This window comes from Gopherus evgoodei, chromosome 24 (genome assembly GCF_007399415.2).
Source record: "Gopherus evgoodei ecotype Sinaloan lineage chromosome 24, rGopEvg1_v1.p, whole genome shotgun sequence".
NCBI lineage: Eukaryota > Metazoa > Chordata > Testudines > Testudinidae > Gopherus > Gopherus evgoodei.
The window spans coordinates 2,270,681-2,291,018 of NC_044345.1; the positions used below are offsets into that span (position 1 = coordinate 2,270,681).

Sequence of the window (20,338 nt, forward strand, 5' to 3'; positions counted from 1 at the left end):
AGAGCGATATAGTCCTTCATCCTAACTCTACTGCTGTCTCTGGAGCAACACTGATTTACACTGGTTGAGGATCTGGCCAATACCCTTTACAATGCAGCCCATGCATAGAATGTTGCAGTTGTCTTAAGCATTCACCTGTGAAACTAACAAAAATATTTTTCTCTTAGTAGAGGCTAGTCTTTAAAACAAGACAAAAACAGAAGGAGAAATCACAGGCACGCTGTTAAAGTGAGTTGCCTATTAGAAGTGAGGATCTTCAGGTTTCATTGATCCATTTCCCATCTTCTGGTGTTAAGCAAAACTCCCCATTCAAATACACACATATTAGTCTGTACCACATTGTATGCATTCTATGGATGTAGCACTTATAGCCCTCTAACGGGTGCAGAATTCCCTTATCACAGTGGTCATTGTTGGGGGAATTCCAGAAAGGATTGGACTGTTATCTGGATAATGATAATATTCAGAATTATAACAGTCAGGGATGAAAAGTAATCAGTGTTGAAAGGGAAATACACCCTCATGCTTCAGAGCATAAACCAACCTCTAACTAATGGGGTCAGGAAGAAAACTTCCCTAGGAGTAGGTTAACCCATTCCTGCAACATTTCTTGCACCTTTCCCTGAAGCAGCTGGTGCTGGCCACTGACAGAGACAGGCTATCGGGAGGGATGGACCCACTAGTCTGGCATTTTCCAGATGCTGCTGATTTTGGGTGCATCCAGTTTTCAGATCTCAAAGCAAGACATTAGGCCTGGGACTGTGCTCCTCCAGTTCTAACTAAAGTCAGTAGGAGCTACTGGTGCTCAGCACCTCTAAAAATCAGGTCCTAGAAAACAGGCATTCCAAATCACTTGCCATTTTTAAAAATACCTGGCTGGAAATGCCTAGGGGCTCCAGGTGTAGCTATGCATTCATGAAAGGACCTCTCTTGGTTTGCTCTCCCCTTAAGAAATACATTCTGGCCACGACCATGCAAATCTTTTGCATCTAAAAACTCAAAACAGTTACAATTTCCCAAGGCTGAGTGAGATGCTGCAACTGACTAGCTTTCCGACAATTCCTGTTAAGAAACTTGCCACAAAGGTACCAGAAGCAACAACTCTGAAGCAAAGTCTGAGATTGCCATAAAACGGCCCCTCGCTAACCTCACTCTTGCTAAACAGGTTGCTCCAGCTGTCTTCAGAGCGGGTTTTGACATCTGAAGTGTGCTGGATGTGATTATCCCTACTGAGAGCTGAATGTGATTGCTTGCAGCCTTTGAGGCAAATTCCAACCTGGTCAGGATTTGAAAGAATCCGGTAACTTTCTGGGGGGTTTGTTCTCAGCTTGCACTGCTTTCTAAAACCACGTCTGGAGAACAATCAGCCCACTCTTTATTTCACTTTGAAAAGATTTGAATGGCTTTACCCTGCCCAGGACCCTGCCTCACCTGCTTTGAGTGTCTGCATTATTTCAGAAGAAAAATAAGCTCCGAGGAGTTAATTTCATTAATAGCATATGATATAAACTCAGCAGCTCATCTGCAAGGCAGAGACTGAGATCCTGCAAAGGTTCAGGCATATGTGCAGACCTCTAACTCAACAGAGCTACTCACCTACTTTGAGTTAAGCACCTGAATAATTTAAGCATGCACATAAATCTTTGCAGAATAGGGGGTCTAAGTCATTCTGACCGGGATTGTCAAAAGGAGCCTAACAGAATTAATGGGGTTTGGACACCTAAATCCTAGAGGTTCCTGTGAAACTTCCACTCAAGTGGTGAAATGCCCCCTGTGCAGATCACATGTGCACCACTTAAGTGCCAGTGAGGTGCACAAGTTGTGGAACTGTCTCTTTGCACTGTAAAAGCTGAACTCCGGTCACATAACTTGTCTGCGAGTTAGGTGTCCCTGCAGAAACCAGGATGTAAAGTCACCCTCATCCCCACATGTCCGAGCTACTGCTGCAGCATCGGGCAGTAATGGGAGCCAGATTCTCCGCTGATGCACATGGATGGAGGCCCATTGACTTCCGTGGAATTTCGTGGTTTGCACTAGCTGAGGATCTGGCCTTGTTTGTTTCAACCCATATTTCCCCCTTCTGTCTCCGCCGACAAATCATTAGTTCAGAAAACTTGATAATGGCTCCCATGATTTTAAGAGTTGCACTCTGTGACGAAGTGGGACTGGTTTTAATGTTCCCTCTGAATACTGTGTGGGGGCCTCAGCTCTGGCCGACCCTCTGTCTCCTGGCAACTAATGGCCCGGGCCTTTCCCCCCTGCAAGGGGATGCTAAAGGTGTTGGTGACAGAGACCTTCTGGCCTGGGAAAGGGACAAAGCCCAGAGAGGAGGGGCTGGACGGGGTTGGGGAGTTTTTGGAAGCTGGCTGGAAAATGGAGGGGAGCCCTGAGGAGGCAGCAGGGCTGTGGCCTCCTTGGGGCCCCAGATGGACCTAACTAAGGGGAGTCTTGTTGTCTGTACTGGCAAGACCTGTTTTGGACTGTTTTCCTGTCGTCTAAATAAACCTTCTGTTTTACCGGCTGGCTGACAGTCACGCCTGACTGCGAAGTGGGGGTGCAGGACCCTCTGGCTTCCCCAGGACCCCGAATGGGTGGACTCGCTATCGGAAGCACACAGAGGGGCACATGCTGAATGCTGCGTGTGAGCTTCCTGCCCTAAAGACAGTCTGCTCCAAGGGAGAGGAGGCTTCCCGAAGTCCTGACTGGCTTGGTGGGGAGCAGTTCCAGAGCATCGCCCGGGGACTCCGTGACATACTCATATTCCACACCCTCAAAACACCCCTGCATGGCAGCCACACGTGAGCAGAAAGGATAAGGAACTTGCTCAAGGCCACACAGGGAGTTGGTATCAGAGATAACATTATGCTGAATCCCATTTCATATTGAAGTGCCTGGAGGCTAATTGCGAACAGCGTCCCATTGTGTTAGGTGCTGCACAAACATAGAACAACACAGTCCCAAAGCCTTAATCTAAACCGACAAGACTGCAGGAGTGCTCTGAATTCCTATCAATCTTCCAAGGAAGCAAATCTGCCATGGTTACTGGGCATGGACTAAAAGCTGTTTTCTATCTCGGCTGATTCTATCCCGGATCACAGGCTAGTAATGAAGCTACTTCTCAGCTTTCACACACAGCTGCTAGGGAAATGATCCTAATTTCTCCTCCCTAAAAATTTCAGAGCCCAAATTTTGTGTGTGTTTAAATTTTCCATGGAAAGTTTTTGGATTTTCATTGAAAAACTGAAAACTGATCTGCTCCCCCCTGCTCCCTCAGTTCAAAATTGAAATCTATTAGTTTTTTTAAACACCCCCCATTGACAAAAATGCAGTTCCCCCCCAAAGAACATTTCTGCCTTTTTTCCTCCAAAAAGTCCTTTTACATCCCAATTTTTTTTGGCAAAACACCTTGCCCTCCTACCACATAATTCTGTCTGTATGTCAAAAGGCTGCAGCTTGTATTAAGGGCACCGAGATGAAAGGGACAAGGACGAAATTCTCCACATCTCTGCTCCCCCTCCGCAACAATGTCATTTACAGTGCTTTGGGGCAGCAGAAGACTGAAGTGCATGTTAAAATCCTCACTAGAGGCAGGAATCCTGCGAATAATGAGACCCACAGCATGTCCCTTTCTTTGGCAATAGCTGGAGCGCTGCCGACTTGTCATTCAGGCCCAAACTCTGAATGTGAGTTCTGGCCATCCTTACCATGCAGCATGTGTGTTTAGCTATGTAACATGATGTGCTTTTATTTCCTAGGGCCTGCACCTTTAAATCTCAGAGGGCTCTGAAGAGACAGCACCTTGGGTTCAGCTCAGCGCAGCCTCCTGCAGACCCCACCTTTCTCACGCTCCCATAGGGATTCCCTGCGCCCTTCATCTAAGCTGAAAGGTCGGCTGGGTGGAAAGTTTGTGCCTTTTCTTGTAATGTGGAAAATCCCAGCCCTGGTAGAAAGAATTTGCTACGTGCAGCCTGTAGTGTTAGTGTGTTTAGGCTGCATACGATGGACCTGGCTTCCTCCTGAGTAGGGGAGATTACCTCAAATCAAGCACACAGGAAAGAATGACAACAGAGCAAAATATCAGCCCTGCAGTACACCAGCCTGGAGTAAATGCTATCTCCATCTAAGCACAGCACAGGCTGCTTTCTGTGAGCTTGCGGCTCCTGAGCTTCAGTGGTGCCTGACTCTCATGCTTGGAAATCAGTGTCACTCTTTTGTCTGCCAGCTGTTTGTGCTCCTGGCTGGCCAGTGCTCTTTTCTTCTGCAAGTCTAGAGAGTAAAAAACCTTCCTTGATCTTTTATTCTGGGAAGAATCAAACCTGAACTAGGCTCCCCTAAGAATCTCTGCTTTGCAGCCCAAGAAAAAAGCCATTGCAGCCCTGTGGTTACTGAGATCAGAGCTGCTTTCCAGCTCCTGGCAGCCCAATGGCTTAGCCTGTTTCTGAGAAGAGCTACAGAAACACCCTTCTATGTAATGTGAATTGCCTGGCCTTATTAATCCCAGTCATAACCTTAAAACCACCAGCCCAATTACATAGCCTGCAGGGATGGGCTGGAAAAAGCCACCCTCAGCAAAGCCCCACTAAAGCAGAACCACTGCCCTGTTAGGGAGCAAACAACCAAGCTTTTATCCTCCCCTGCTGCCAGGCTCTTAACAAGATCCACCTGCTCCCAGCTAAGCAGCCTGCACCTGCCTTTGACACAGCAGCTCAAGTGAGAAGTTCCATAGCACCTGGGGAGTGGCCAGGCAGCCTCACTGCTTCAGACTGATTAGCCGAGGGGGGGGGGAGGTTTTTGGCTTTGCAGTGGAGTTAGCTGCGGCCTGCTCCCCCTGCCGGGTTGGCCAGCTCAGGTTCAAGGCACTGCTAGTCTGGAGTGAAGCCGTGTTGGGGTGTGGATGGGAGTCGGGTGGGGGCGATACTTGAGTGAACACTGCGAAGAGAAGCCCACGGGGGGGGGGGTGGTCAGGTTTCCCAAAGAGCTCAGCCCCCACGGAGATGAACCCTTTGGCAAACCCTGGCCCTGGCATGTGGCCTTCCCCCCAACCCCCACGCGGGGCACAGAGGACAGCCCGAGCCCTGTACACAACCGAGGTCCTGCAGTTGGGGTGTCCAGCGCCTTCTCCCCTGTTTGGCCCGATGAGGCTCTTCCCCCCGGTGTGGCCAAGGAGCAACCAGAAAGGAGAAGTTAGGGGAGGCTGACACAATCGGATGTTTGCTAATGGAACCAGACTGTTGCATCCCTACAGGACTCCCGGCGATGGAGCCGCGTTGTGTCATCCTGGGCTGTTAGACCGACATGGTGAGGAAAGAGACAATCACGCTGCCTCCTGACCCATCGGAGGCAGGCAGGGCCCCGCTGAATCAAAGCTGCTCCTGGGCTAGATCAGCGGTTCTCCATCCCGGATCCTGCTCCCAATGCAGGAAAGGCAAGGTGGGGATACACTGACCCCTGTGCAAGGTTCAAGGCCGGCTGGGCACCAGGGGCATTCACCTCCTGGGCCGGACAGTCTTTCCACCCCTGCCTTATTCAGGGATGATGCTGGGCTGGGAGTGGGCAGCATTCGTGCCTGTGGGGTGGGAGGGCAGAGGAGCTGTGCCAAGGGGAGGGGGGGAGATGCACTCGGTTGTCCCCTCTCCAGTCTGCTCTGTGCCACGCATGCTTCGTTCTTCACTGTCCCCTGCTGCAGCGGGAGCCTCCCCACCATTCCTGCCAGGAACCTAGTACCGGGGGTTGCACTGGCATAATCCCAGGGCTGAACCTACGCCCAGTATCTCATTTGCCATGGGAGGGGCTCGGTTCTGCACCCTTTGCTCGGTGTAACTCGCCCTGAGATTTGCAGATTGGCCGTTATCTCCTGTGCTGGGCTGGAGGGGTGTTCCCAGCGCTGCTGGGGCACTGGGCAGTGTGCACAGGGATTACATCTCTTGCACCACTGCCCCAGGGGACTGTCCAAACGAGGCCTTGTTAAAACCTGACCGTCCACATTCTGGTGGCTCAGCATTCTTCAGTGGGGCCCAGGACCCCCGAGGCGGGGCAAGAAGGGTCCTGCCGAATCTAGAAGGGTGAGGAATGCTGCACGGCGGGTTTGAAATAACTGCTTCCCGAATTAGACATGGTTTCAGCAAAGGTGAATCTTTCCAGGAATGTGGGCCGGCTTCGTTTAATTTCTTATGGGGCTCCACCTTCCCCAGACTAGCTGCACCCTCACAGTGCTTAATGAATCTAGCCTCACAACCTCCCCAGGGGACTCTATTTCACAGGAAACTGAGGCCCAGCAAGTTGGAGTGATTTGCCTGTGACAGGTTTGGGCATAGAACCTGGTGTCCGCAGACCGAGGCCAACACCTTACCCACAAGACCATCTCCCTGCCCTAGGCAGGGGCTTTGGCAGGCACGCCAGTACCTTTATGTTGTCAGTCTGAGGAGCAGGCCTGATGCACAGCAAGATCCACTCACTAGCGTAAGGGAGCTACGCTCTGGAACAGGAGACCAGGGGGCGGAATCCCCATCACTGGAGGTTTTTCAGGATGGGTTGGACAGTCCCCTGTCAGGGCTGATCTAGGTTGATTGGCTTGGCCAGCAAACCTCTCGAGGTCCCTTCCAGCCCCACAGGGCACCAGTTCTGTAATGGCACGGAGTAGACTTTGCTACCTTGAAAGCAACAAGACAAGGGAGCTACCAATCCTGCGACCTTGTATGGCCACCGACCTGCACCAGACAGTTACTCCTCAGGGTGCTGACAACCCAGAACTCCTCTGGGGTAGAGCGCTCGCAGGGAACACCCCTAAAGCTTTGGGCCTGGGTTTCAAAGGTGCGCTGGGTACCCACTGCTCCGAGTGCCGGCTCCTGAGCGCCTCCGAAAAGTCAGGCCCCTGCAGATTAGGTTCAGAGAAGCAACAAAATGCTCCATGCTTTGGAAGCCTTCCCCTCCCCACCCCAGTCATTTCCCCTCCCTTGCAGCTCTGCTTTGCTGCAGCAGGCCTGGAGGGGGTTAATTCTTTGGGCAGGTGGGGAGACGCACACAGGCCTGTTACCTCCACCTCCTCTAGTGCGAGTCCCCTGTTTGAATGCTTGGTTAGCCCCTGGAAGAAGATACCTCAGTACGGGAGCGGGGTGGAAGACCACCCCCTAGATAAGGTAGATCGGGGTATGTGTGTGTGTTGGGGGGGAAGACAAGGGGGAATGAGGGGAGAACATCAGGGTCATGTTGGTGCCCTCCCCAGAGGATGCAGACACCTTTAGATGTATACGCACCCTCTAGTTCAACTACAAAGGATCAGGCTCCGAGTCGGGATCCCTGGGTCAGTTCTGTGCCTTATCTGATGCAGGAGGTTGGAATGGACAGTTCCACTGGGCTGGGAATCGAGGGGGCCTGATTCTCAGCTGGGATAAGTTGATGTAGCCCCATGGATGTCACTGATAGGGGCTTAGACCCGATGGCCCTTGCGGTCCCTTCTAACCCTGTGATTCTATGATTTCCCCTGGGCCTCAAGAATCCATCGAAACACACATGCCCAGAGGGCCCAACTTTGCAGTGATCAGCCTGGCTTACCTGAGAGAGCGATCGTGTTCTGGGATGCAGGAGTGTCGCAATGGGGAGTGGCAAATACCATGCTAGAACCAGAATGAGCCTTCAAGGGAAGCATATTGTGGATTGTGCCGGTACTTAGGAGCCCAGTTATTAGACAATCCGTTTGTCATGCCAAGGAGCAGGCAGCCTGGATTTAGCAAGAACAGATCAGCCCACGCCTGCCTACGTTTGCTCCTTTGACAGGGTGACCGGCCTAGGGGAAGCTGTAGACATGGATTTCTGTCAGGCTTTTGACACTGTCTGACATGGCATAAGATGCATGAACTTCATGGGGGTGAAGGAGGTGCACAGGTGTCAGAAGAGCACCTGGCCCTGCAGGTACATCTGGAGCCCAGGAGCTGACGAGTGTCAGGGGAAAGGCTGGCTGGCTGCATGCATCCACCCCTGAGGTAACCTTCAGCTTTCAGCCTATTCTAAATTCCTCCTCGTGTAGCCTCCACCCCATCACTGTCACTGCTCTGGCCACTCCAGGCTTCCGATCTGAGGTGAACAGCGTGCCGGGGACCCAAATCTGCTACCTGGTTCCAGCCCTTGGGGCAGGATGTGTGTATGTGGGGGATTAGCTTTGGCCCAAGGCCCCGCCTGGCTCCTCGGGTCAGTTAGAGCAGCCTTAATGCTGATCTAAGTTGTGCGCTGGTTCTCCCAGGCCACAGCCCTGATCCCATCCCCAGGCCAGCGGCAGTGAGCAGGGTGGGCTGCTGAGGCCCCCTGCCCAAGGGAGGTTCCAGCCACTTTAAGGCTCTTTTTTCCTGCCGCAGTGGCTTACAGGGGGTGCAACTCAGAATCAGGCCCTTGTTGTGTCTTGTCACCATTCTTGCTTCCTTCAGTGCAGAGTAGAAAAGGGCTCAGCCCCTCCCCCACCGGCCTACGTGGCAGCAGAACAACACACGCACACACGTCCCTTAGCGGGAAGCTGATGAAATTAGCAGATGATAAAAATAAACACCAGGAGATGAGTCTTTTACACATTGCACAATTATCCCGTGAAGTTAATTGCCACAGGGGACCATCGAGAAGTGTTGCCTCGCCCCATTCGGAACTGGATTTGATGTCCACCAGAATCATGAGACCAGCATCTGCTGGAATAAAAAATGTGGGTTACCAGCCCTCATGCTTCAGGGCATGAACAGCGATCCAGGTAGGGTCAGGAAGGCATTCTCCTCCTTCACTCCATGCTATGGGAGTGCACAGCTGTGGAGGGAAGGGTGGTTCTGTGGTTAAGGTCACAGACCTGAGCCTCAGAACAGCTGGTTTCTACACCTGGCTCTGGTTTTCTGTGCTGCTTCTGAGCAAGTCACTTTAATGGCTCCATGCCTCAGTTTCCCAACCTATAAAATGGGCCTTATAACAGTGCCATGGCTTGCCAGGGTGTCATAAAGCCTCAGTTGTCAGTCAGGGGGTGTGCAGCTTGGATGCGAACATGGATTCAGATTTTTCACAACCTTCAGTGGTGTTTGGATCAGGTCAATAAATCACAGAGACCCCAGGCCCACCTCACCACTGCCTGATAAGGTTTCACTCCTGCTTTGACTGTGTGAGGTGCTGGGCTACAGAGAGTCAGACCCGCCATCGCCTTTCCCTGCCTATGGCAATGGAGGGCCCAATCCTGCAGGGTGCTGAGTGCCTTGAAGTCAGTAGGGCTGCAGTGTGTTCAGCCCCTGGCAGAACTGGGCCACAAGCTCCTTGTGTGGTTCTGAGAGGTCCCTCCAAGGGTAGAAAAGGGTGCATAGTGTGGCCTTTCAGAGCGTGAGTTTCATCTCACTTGCATGGGTGCAAATCAGGCCTGCGACATCCCCAGTGCAGGCAAAGGGCCAAATTCTACTCTCATTTACATCATTATAAATCTAGAATAACCCCACTGACTTAAGCAGAGTGACTCTGGAGTGACACCACTGCCACTGGGAGCAGGTGCTGGCCCCTGGTCTTTGGGTCAGGTGCTGAGCTGGTGTAACTCGACGCCATGCTGCTCGACCCTGGGTGAAGCAATGCCGCCATCCACCCCTCCACCCTGCCATGAAGCTGCTGGACCACGCTGGCCTGCACGGAGTTCGCCAGTTCCTCCTCAATGGGTCATTTGAGCTCTTTTCCTGGAGAGTGTCAGAATGCCCCTGTGGCACTGATCTCTGGGGGCACCCAGGGCTGGTCCTTCGCTTGCCACATCATTGCTGCTGTCTCTGCTTAGCCTGAAGCCAACGCACATACCAACCCCTGCCCCAAACCCAAACGATTGTCCTCCCTAATAAATGTGGTCAGGACACCAGTCCCATCCTAAGAACGTAAGAATGGCCATAGTAGGTCAGATCAAAGGTCCATCCAGCCCAGTATCCTGTCTACCAACAGTGGCCAATGCCAGGTGCCCCAGAGGGAGTGAAGCTAACAGGCAACGATCAAGTGATCTCTCTCCTGCCATTCATCTCCACCCCCTGGCAAACAGAGGCCAGGGACACCATTCCTTACCCAGCCTGGCTAACAGCCATTTATGGACTTAACCACCATGAATTTATCCAGTTCTCTTTTAGGATCTGATTTGTCTTCATCCACTTACTCAAACAATGGAGAAACTGTCCCAAGGTGGACGCGGAGCAAGAGGGTTACAAGACATTTCTAGGCAAACAGGAGATACCCCCCGATTTTGACAGCATGGCAAATCGGAATTGCCTCCCGCGTGCGTCTCGGTTAGCTCTGTAGCATGTTCCTATTGTACGAGTTTCAAGCCAACAGCATCCTTAACAAGTACAAAGAAAAGCGCTCTTCAGAAATAACCCCTTCCTGGGCCCTGGGCCACGGGAATCCTTCTGGGAACAATCCCACGCTCACCACCCTGGGGTCTTTTCCCACATTATTTGAAAAATGAACTCATGGCTGCTGCACGATGCTGGCGGTCTGGCCCTGGAGTCTGAAGGCCTCTGTTTATCCACCGCGCAGGACCAGGCCAGGCCCCCTTGGTGAATGCTTCCCTTAAACTGCCTCTCACCACTGGACATGTCTACACAGCACACTCAGGCCAGACTTTGACTCTGGTTTGAGCCCAAGTCCCACTTCTGTCCAAACACAAATCAGTCTTGGGTCAGCGAGGACTCAGGAGCCAGGGTCCTTGGACCCGCCAGGGGGTGGGTCAGATCCCGAGCCTGGCTGTGATTGGAGTTCGAGCCCTGTCACTCGGCAGGGTGGACACAACTGAAGTGTAGACCTGAGTCAGGAGGGCTGCGCGGTGGTGTGGACACAGCAGCACAGACCCGGGTCCAGCAATTGGACTCCCTTCGGGTTCCTCTGGTCCGCACCAGTTCTAAGTCAGCACAGGGCGGGTGCTTGAGTGTGGGTTTAGAAACACCCTGTCCACAGGCCCAGGTTCAGTGTGCTGGGTAGACATACCATTAACAGCCTGTGGATTATTATACAGTCCCCCTCTTTCTCCTCTTTCTGCCTTTATTACTGTTGTGCGAAGTGCTGCTTTTAATGCATTATCCAATTGCCACTGAGAAGAACATGACTGCAAGGGGAGAAAACGTTACTGGAGACACAGCTGCTGTTTCGGCCTAGGCCCCAGCCCTGGCTCCAAGTCCAGGTGGTACGAATGGGACGGGACTGGTGCAGGACAGACTCGGGGGTGGGTGGTGCCAGCCTGTTGGAGAAGGCAACTAACGTAAAAGCAGCAAAGAATCCTGTGGCACCTTATAGACTAACAGACGTTTTGGAGCATGAGCTTTCGTGGGTGAATACCCACTGCGTCAGATGCATGTAATGGAAATTTCCAGGGGCAGGTATATATATGCTAGCAAGCAAGCTAGAGATAACGAGGTCAGTTCAATCAGGGAGGATGAGGCCCTGTTGAGGTGTGAAAACCAAGAGAGGAGAAACAACTGCTAGAACAGGGCCTCATCCTCCCTGATTGACCTGACCTCGTTATCTCTAGCTTGCTTGCTAGCATATATATACCTGCCCCTGGAAATTTCCACTACATGCATCTGAGGAAGTGGGTATTCACCCACGAAAGCTCGTGCTCCTAAACGTCTGTTAGTCTATAAGACATTAACTCAGGATTCTTTGCTGCTTTTACAGATCCAGACTAACACGGCTACCCCGCTGATAACTAACGTAAGTTTCCGCTGCCGCCTGGTGGTGAAACGCTGCCACGGCTGGGCTTGGCAGCGGGCCTCTGTCTATAGCTTTGCCACGGGGCCTGATGTGCTGAGCGCAGCGTGACTCATAAGGGAAATGTTAATGCTTCTCACTTGTGCCGGTCCTTTGATCAGGGCCCATAGGTCGTATCCCGAGCCCTTTGGGCCTCCCTTACACAAGAGCCCAATGTAGGTGACCAGACAGCAAGTGTGAAAAATTGGGGTGGCGGAGGGGGAAATAGGATCCTATATAAGACAAACCCCCTAATACTGGGACGGTCCCTATCATATCGGGATGTCTGGCCACCTGAGCCCAATGGTGCCCTCTCTGTTCTTGAGCAGGAAGGGCCAGGTCCCACCAGTGGAGGATTCACCCTGCCTCCAGGAACCCGCCTGTGCTAACTCTCCTGGTGTCACCTATGTTAACCCCTTCCTGGCTGCCAGTGCTGAGGAAAGGGGGGTGTGGCCAGGGCACCCCTGCGCCTCGGTGATCTCTGGCTATGTTAATGGGCAATCAGTGCAGTTCAGAGCAGCCCTCAGACTGCTGTGTTCTGCACCAAGAGACTGGCCGGGGGCTGAGCTGGTGGGATCAGGGAGCGGCTTAAAGCTCCGCGGTCTGGCAGGAGGAGTGGCTCAGGGAGACCGGCGTAGCTGGGAGGGTGATGGGCCCTGCCAGCCTCTTGCCACAACGGGTCCTGTTGCAGGCTCAGCGAACCAGGAATCAACCCTGGAGTCTTTTACTCTGGGCCATCACCCGGAACCAAGCTCAGAGCTAGATTTGTGACCATATTCCTGCAAACCTGTAAAATGGGGATTCCCTGGAAGGAGGCAGTGATGGGAACCTTAATTAACGATAGGCTGAGCCCCCACTCGGCTGCGTTACCTTGGCCAAAATCGATGAAACGTGCTGGAGAATCTCAAATCTTTGGAAAGTGCAGTCAGGTAAAAATGACTGTATCTGGGGGGTGTTTCTAAAGACCAATTGCACTAAAAGGCTTATGAAGATCCAGAGACCATTAGAATTTTTTTGTTTCCTGATGCTATCGAATCTCTCAGTGTTTTCTTACACTCCCTCATGAATGCTTTTATTGAGCAGGCAAAATAACAGAATGTTTCTTCTCGTTTTTGAAGGAGTTTTTCTCATAAAAGCTTCCCAAATATCCCGTTTTTTCAAGGATAAATATAGCTCCTTGCACTGACTGGCATTTCATTGTTTCTGTTCCAGACAGAACCCCCCTTCTGCCCTCCGTTCCGTGACATCATGGTCCACGCCCACGGCAAAGCCGGAGTTTCGAGATGTGTGCTCTTGCCAGCTCTCACCCTTCTCCCTTGAATCACAAGGCACAATTTCCCGGCCAAGAGACTTTTTCCTTCCAGTGCTGTTTCAACATCTCTTTTCTCCCTCACGTCCACAGCCAATAAAAAGAGACACGTCCCTCTGCGCCTGCAGAACGAAGACTCGGGGAGTTCCAGCGAGACCCAGGTAAATACTAGATGCTTTTTTGCTGCTCTCTTGCTCTTGGTTTTGCTTTGGCATTTCCACCCCACCCGTTCTGTCCAAGCCTCAGGGTTGCTGTTGCAAGTGATGGAGCGGTTCAGACTGCAGCGGACAGGGGCTCCTGTGGTATATCTGTGTAATAACCCATGCCAGAGGGAGGCCTCTGTCCCCTCTAGTGGCTGGTGCGTGTAAGAACTTAGGAGCCAGCGAGGCTGCAGTGTCTCATGCTTTGAACTCTGCCGGTCACAAGGGCTCATTCCCTGCTGTCCGCTCAAGTACAGCTGGTTACAGTTGCGCCAGCTACTGAGTCCTCTGTCTACCTTGCTGAGAGTCAGAAAGTTGCTGCAGGTGTTTAAGAACATGGGGAAGGCCCGAATTTCCGGGGACTCGAGCTCCTGGGAGACAGGGTCATCTCCCCACTGCAAACTCCTCTGGCTGCCTATTTACTCTGGGCTTCAGGATTTTATCTGGGGTGCCGCAACCCCCCCAGAACACAGGCTCATGCCCTGTAAGTGTCAGATTGCTGGCCGGGTCTCGAGGCGAGAACTCTGCTCTGGAGGACTGGAACTGGTGTTTGAACCGAGGCAGAGTCTCCTGAGAACAGGGGTAGAACTGGGCCAGAATGTTCTGAAATTTTTTTGGGGGTCATAAAACACCGATTGGTTGACATGGAAGCCCCCGGCCGCTACCATTATCACTGGCAGTGCAGTGGGGCTAAGGCAGCTTTGGGGTGTGTCTCCACGTGCGGCCCCCACCCCGAGCACCGACTCCGCAGCTCCCATTGGCTGCAGTTCCCGGGAGCTGCAGGGGCGGTGCCTGTGGGCAGTGGCTTGTGGGGACCCCCCCGGCTCCCTGCCTAGGAGCTGCTACCAGAGGTGTGTCTGGGTTGCTTTTAGGAGCTGGCTAGGAAGGAGAGTGCAATGGTTAGAGGGGAAGCCTGGGACTCAGGGGACCCTAGTCCAGCTCCCTGCTCTGACACAGATTTACTGCATGACCCGGGGCAAGTCACTCAGTCTTTCTGGGCTTCACCTCCTCTTCTGGGCAATGGAGTTAACAGCCCTGTCCGGCCTCGCGACGGGGTGGGGAGGATAAACGCATTACAAATAGCAGGGCGCTGCCATGCCATGGTAACGACTGGGTGGGGAGTGCCTGAGTCACCAGCAGGAAGGAATGAAATAAGGCAGGGCTGGAAGGATGAGCCAGAGAATCAGGACGTTGGGCCCCGCTGAACACAAACAACTCTGACATTTTGCAAATTTCCCCCAAATTGTTTTTCTAATGTTTTTGGCGGGCTATTGAAAGCTCCGAAGTCAAGGAGGTGTCGCAATGCGGAGCTGAGAACCCCTAAATACCTTTATAAAGCAGGGCCCAAGGGCAGGGACTGTGTTTTCCTATGGGTTTGACCAGCTCCTAGCACAGCAGGTTCCTGATGATAGCTGGAGAGCCTGTGGGTGCTACCATAATACCAGTAATAACTAGCATTCCAAACTGTGTCCTGGTGTGTTCTCAGCATCCTGCCAAGCCAGATTGAAGAGATGTTTGTTTCCACCGTAATGGAGGTGAGCATGTGGGTTGGTTGCTTGCCCACAGGAAGACTGTTGGATTGATAGATTTGTTTTCTTCTCTAGCCCTAGGAATATACCTAGGTCCTGTTTCCATGAATATTTGTCATGTCTTATGTCTTTGGATGCCCGTAGGTACCTCTGGTCCATACAGCGAATCACAAACATCAGCATTATTATCACTAGCTATAATCTCACTTGCAGTGGCTTGGGAACTTGGGGAAATTCTCCCAGAGAGCAGAGGGTCGTTGCATCACTCAAGCCCTGTTTGGAAGGTGGAATTGGAGCCTGGGCCTTGAGCTGCCTCTCCATGCACACCCGAATTCTAGGTTACGATCAGGGGCGAAACACAAGAGGAGGATATCCATCCCTGGTGTAACTCCGTTGATGTCCATCCAGCCATGCCGCTGACAACATGGCTCTGTGTTTTAGACTTCATCGTTTGTCAGTTTCTTTCCCTGCATTGATTTTGCTCCTTGGAGCACTGGACATTTTTTTCTCCTGGTGTAAAGTACAATTTTTGTTCCCAGGTCCTTGTCGTGCTTCTTGCTTGGAGATTTTCACTGAAGGCTCCACAGGATGCTCAGGCTGGCTGTGTTCCTCTGTGCTCTGTGTGCTGTCTCATGGGGTGAGTCCAGGGTTTATCTTACCCACAGTTCTTTCAGTTACTTGGCGTGGGCAGGCAGAGTGTTGGAGTGGGAGCCAGCAGAATGTGTTCTGTTCTTGTCTCTACCGGTTTCTCGGTGTTTGACCGAGACCAAGTCACTTCACTGCCCTCAGTTTCTCCTCATCTAAAGCAAGAATGGTAATGTAGCAATGCAGGCCTGGTCAGCCGGGGACGTGGCACAAAGTTATACGAAGGAGAAGCTGCCCAGAATGTAGCAATTAGGAAGGCTGTTGGGGTGTCTTGAACTTTTTGGTAGTGACAGTCACTGAAATGTCAGTAATTTATAGTGGGGTTTTATGTCAGGAAATTGGAGGAAGCAAAGGAACCTGCAAGACTGAATCCCAAGAATTGGTACTTGGGCCACTCAGCATTTACACATGGGTTCCACATAGAGGCCCCAAGACAGGATTATCCAGTGGACATCGAAACTATCTGGCTACAGCGTGCCGGGGTGTTCAGAGAGCCCTACCGGCCCAGGCAGTGACGCAGCCTGAGGCTGATGGCGGCCGCATCCCTTTGGTTCATCTTTCTCTCTCTCCCTCCAGGGTTTCTCTGCCTTCACGTTGTCACCCCAGGCAAATGGGGCGGCCGACCTGCCAACTGCTCTTCGCCTCTCAAGGCAGTGCAGACTAGATACGTCATTATCCTCCACACGGCCGGCAGCAGCTGCAAAACAGGTGCTGAATGCAACCAGCAGATGGTGAATATCCAGCATGACCACATGAACAAGGGCTGGTGCAACATTGCCTACAAGTAAGAGGAAAAGCACATTCTCTGGGCCCCGATCCAGGGGCAACGTACGCACGTGCACTAGCATCAAGCGATTACTCACGTGCATGAAGTCACCCACAGGCTTAAAGCCTTTGCAGGATCAGGCTCTAAGATAGCGCCGATTTGCACGTGCTCAGGAGTGTAGCTAATGCACGTAACCAGCTTCATGCGGTAGCGCTTGCTTTTCACTCAGGCTGATTCTGGTCAAGAGCTGAAGAAAAAGCAGGAGAAATCTGAATAACATAAGCCAATGTTTTCAAATCTGAAAGCCTAGAATTAGGCATCTTAGTCCATGTTTAGGCAGCTAAATAAGCTACTGGAGGCTTCCAACTTGGGGAATGTTGGTCTTATTTTTTTTAACTAATCACCGTGAATCTATAACAAAGGAGTCAACCCATTTAAGGTTTTTGTTATTTAACAAAAGCTTTGGAGCTATCCTCAAGAATAAAGGTTCCCCCCTCCCATCCAGAAAACACTTGCAAAGAAAATGAATGTTACACCCTGAAGAGTTGGGGAATGCAAACAAACAAACAAACAAACAAACAATTAGTGGGACTTATCCAACTTTTTAAAATTTTTTGTTGACATTTCAGAATTTCAAAAATAGTGTCAGAATATCTCAACTGTCAGCAAAATTCCCAGCAGCACTAGGGTAGGTAGAAAATCCCCCCCGCATTTCGATGAAAATGATGATGTTTCTATTCACAAAATGTTCAGAAACTTTTGCCTGGCTCTGCTTTTCCGATCCTTACCCGCCAATCTGTCTGTGCTGTGGATTTAAGCTGCGACGTTCCAAACCTGCTTTTGCTGTTTGGATCCCAGTGATAGCAGGGTGACAGGTGGCGGCAGGATACAGGTACAATTCTGGTTAAAACAAATGACAGTTAGAGTCTGGTTCTCTAGGCAGCCTTAGGGTAGAAACCTCAGCTGTAGAACTGATGGCAGATTTTGGATTAGAAACATTTCCTTTCCCAACCCTGCAGCTTCCTGATTGGTGAGGATGGGAAGGTGTACGAAGGCAGAGGCTGGAATACAGAAGGCGCCCACACTTATGGTTACAATGACATCTCTCTGGGCATAGCCTTTATTGGCGACTTTACAGGTAAGCAACTTTCTTGGCTCCCATTTTCCCCTGGCTCTGAGACTCGGCGATAGGGGTCACTGCAAAAGTTGGATGCTCCCAGTGGCTATGGAGATTTTGTTGAATCGATCTGGGCATTTTACAGGAATTGATGGGAGGCCAGGGCAGAGCTTTTGATCTGAGGATCTCCCAGCCATAGGTCAAGTTCAGCCCCATGCTGGGAGACAGCATCAGGCCTAACGCATGAGAGGTGAACTCCACCCATTATGCAAGGTGCTGTACAAACACAGAGAGCCACAAGCAAAGGGACAGTACATCGCTGGGGTGAGGGCAGCTTTCTTAAAGGCTCCAGGATATCTGCCTGTTTGGTCCCTTCTGTCAGCTTGGCGCGTGTCCTGCACTCCAGACCTCCTCCCCATGACCCACCCATAGCCCTCTGCATCACTTGTGGGGGGTGGGTGAGTGGGATGTGGGAGCTGGCTGGTGATTACACTTCTTATATTTCACTGGCCTCTTGGTGAAGTGAACCCAAGCTGATGCGCAGCAGCCTTGCCTAGGTCTCCACGGTCCATCTTCCCCATCTCCCTTCTGGGCACCTGCTCAGAAAAAATTATATTGATTCCTGGGGCCTGTCCCAAGTCCGCCCCCAGGAGGTGAAGCCAGGCAGGTTCTCTGAGCCAAATCCCTTCCTGGTCTCTTTCAGGAAGGTCTCCCAATGCAGCGGCCTGGAAAGCTTTGAAGCACCTGCTCCACTTCGCTGTTGAGAATGGCTACTTGTCTTCTGACTACCTCCTCATGGCTCACGGGGACGTCAGCAATACCATTTCTCCTGGGCAGCCCATCCGCGAGGTCCTCAAGACGTGGCCGCATTATAAACACTGAGTGCCACCAGCCTGGTGAAGGATGCGTGTGTGTGTTGAAAGCCAAGGATGCTGGCCGAGGAATCTGGCTCTTTTCATGTGCTTAGTATATATAGAAAGATAGTTTGACTCTTAAATGTTTCGGGTTGGATTCTCAGCCCCAGTTCTGTCTGCTGAGCAATGCACGGGGGAAGCTATGTGGCTGCATCCAGCCAGCTGAGAGTCCCCCCTGTTGAAATTCTGACCTGGTGTCAGACAGCAGAGCAAATTAGAGACCAGAGCCCGCTGCGGTTAATTAGAGCAGCCCCTAGACTGCTCTAATTTATGTCAAGGCTGGGTCTGGGACAGCCTGAGAATTGAAGGGAGATAACTTGCTCCTGACTGTCCTTGCCACCTTGCACCAAGCATACCTTGCTGCAGGGGAGAAAGTGGCCTCACTCCCCTGCAAAGGTTTTACAATAGAACGAACCTCAGAGTTACAAACACCAGAGTTATGAAGTCATCAGTTACCCACACACCTCAGCTGGAACTAGAAGGACGCAATCACAGTACTGAATTAAACGTAAACTACTAAAAAATAAAGGGAAAGTAGCACTTTAAAAGCAACTTCTGCATGGCAAAGTTTCTAAGCTGTGTTAAGTCAATGTGCAGTTGCAAAGTTTTGAAAGAGCAGCCAGAATGTTTTGCTCAGAGTGATGAACAGGCTCCATGCCCGAGGTCTTCGTGACTCTGACATTCTCCCGTATTTGGTTCTGTACCTAATCCGTGAAGTCAGCAGCCTCTTGTCCTCATTGGCCTCCAGAAGTCCATCCCCGTAAAACCCTGACCACATCCCTGCTGCCTGCACAAATGCTTCAGCTCCAATGAAACTAGGGTGACCAGGTGTCCCGACTGTATGGGGACAGTCCTGATATTTGGAGCTTTGTCTTATATAGGCTCCTATTACCCCCAGCTCCCTGTCCCAATTTTTCACACTTGCTACCTCATCACCCTAAATCAGGGGTCGGCAACCTTTCAGAAGTGCTGTGCTGAGTCTTCATTTATTCACTCTAATGTAAGATTTCGTGTGCCAGTAATACATTTTAACGTTTTTAGAAGATCTCTTTTGCTAAGTCTATAATATATAACTAAAGTGTTGTTGTATGTAAAGTAAATAAGGTTTTAAAAATGTTTCAGAAACTTCATTTAAAATTAAATTAAAATGCAGAGCCCCCCGGAGTGGTGGCCAGGATCCGGGCAGTGTGAGTGCCACTGAAAATCAGCTCACGTGCTGCCTTCGGCCCATGTGCCATAGGTTGCCTCCCCTGCCCTAAACGAAATGTGCCTGAATTCTGGCTGGGTGGCGAGGAGAGAGGGAAGAGGGGGTGGAATCCAAACCTGGATCTGAAGTTTGCAAAAAGCGCGCCTGTGGTCACAATAAGCCAACCATCCAGATGGAAACACCTCCAAAATCTGGGGCAGTGGCTCCTCCCAGCCAACATTTTCTCACCTCCTCAATTCTTGCCATGCCATTGCAGGGGGCTTGGGCACTGCAGAAACCGTGGTCTCTCCTGTTCTCTGCCTTGGGGGCCCACAGTTTACTTCTCTGAGGACTGAAATTACAGCAGTGCAGGGCTGGATGGAACCTCGGAAAGTCATTAAATCCAGCCCCCATGCTGAGGCAGGACCAAGTAAGCCTAGACCATCCCTGACAGGGGCTTGTCCAACCTGGTCTTAAAAACCTCCAGTGGTGTGTTGAGCCAACTGAAATTTGGGCTTCATAGGGGGCATCTGGGTGAAATATAACAGTCTGTGATATACAGGAGGGCCAGGCTAGACGATCTGGCCTTAAATTCTATGAAACTGAACAAATACAATAATAATAATTATAATAAAAAATAAGATTAAAAGTCAAGCCACTAGCCACATTGCATTAGTAGGTTACCAGGATATGCCTTGGGCATCCAAAAGGCTGTTGACTGAGTTTCAACAACGTCTGGGTGAAATTTTTAGGCCAAAACTACTTTTGGCAAGAAGGACATGGTCAGCGAGCATGAAACGTTCCACAGCTTGGCGTCAGTTTCATTGACTTGTTCATTTTTTGGGGGAAAAACCAAACCGCAAATTTCTGAAAAAAATCGAAACATTTTGTTTCAAAATGTAAACAAGCATCAAAAATTGGTCAAAATCAAAACAAAAATGTTTTTTTCAT

At 51.1% G+C, this 20,338-nt stretch overlaps 1 protein-coding gene across 4 annotated transcripts; it reads left to right on the forward strand.

Moving 5' to 3' along the window:
* The first annotated feature begins 5,280 nt into the window (after positions 1 to 5,280).
* LOC115639533 (peptidoglycan recognition protein 3-like) lies at positions 5,281 to 19,088 on the forward strand. Of its 4 annotated transcripts, none has more exons than XM_030542423.1 (6): positions 5,281 to 5,298; positions 13,124 to 13,191; positions 15,299 to 15,396; positions 15,981 to 16,188; positions 17,190 to 17,308; positions 17,991 to 19,088. In XM_030542423.1, exons 3-6 carry the CDS (start codon positions 15,348 to 15,350, stop codon positions 18,167 to 18,169), a joined length of 555 nt encoding a protein of 184 aa, XP_030398283.1. In that variant the 5' UTR covers positions 5,281 to 5,298; positions 13,124 to 13,191; positions 15,299 to 15,347; the 3' UTR covers positions 18,170 to 19,088. The 4 variants fall into 4 exon arrangements, with proteins under 4 accessions (XP_030398283.1, XP_030398282.1, XP_030398285.1 ...); XM_030542422.1 differs by lacking the exon at positions 5,281 to 5,298 and adding an exon at positions 5,314 to 5,430 and having other exon boundaries at positions 12,934 to 13,191; XM_030542425.1 differs by lacking the exon at positions 5,281 to 5,298 and adding an exon at positions 5,314 to 5,430 and having other exon boundaries at positions 12,934 to 13,186; positions 15,295 to 15,396.
* Positions 19,089 to 20,338: the final 1,250 nt, after the last annotated feature.

Coding starts and splice junctions, on each gene's coding strand:
- LOC115639533 (XM_030542423.1), top strand. CDS start 15,348: ATGCTCAGGCTGGCTGTGTTCCTCTGTGCTCTGTGTGCTGTCTCATGG. Junction 15,397..15,980: donor TCTGTGTGCTGTCTCATGGG/GTGAGTCCAGGG, acceptor CTCTCCCTCCAG/GGTTTCTCTGCCTTCACGTT. Junction 16,189..17,189: donor TGGTGCAACATTGCCTACAA/GTAAGAGGAAAA, acceptor CCAACCCTGCAG/CTTCCTGATTGGTGAGGATG.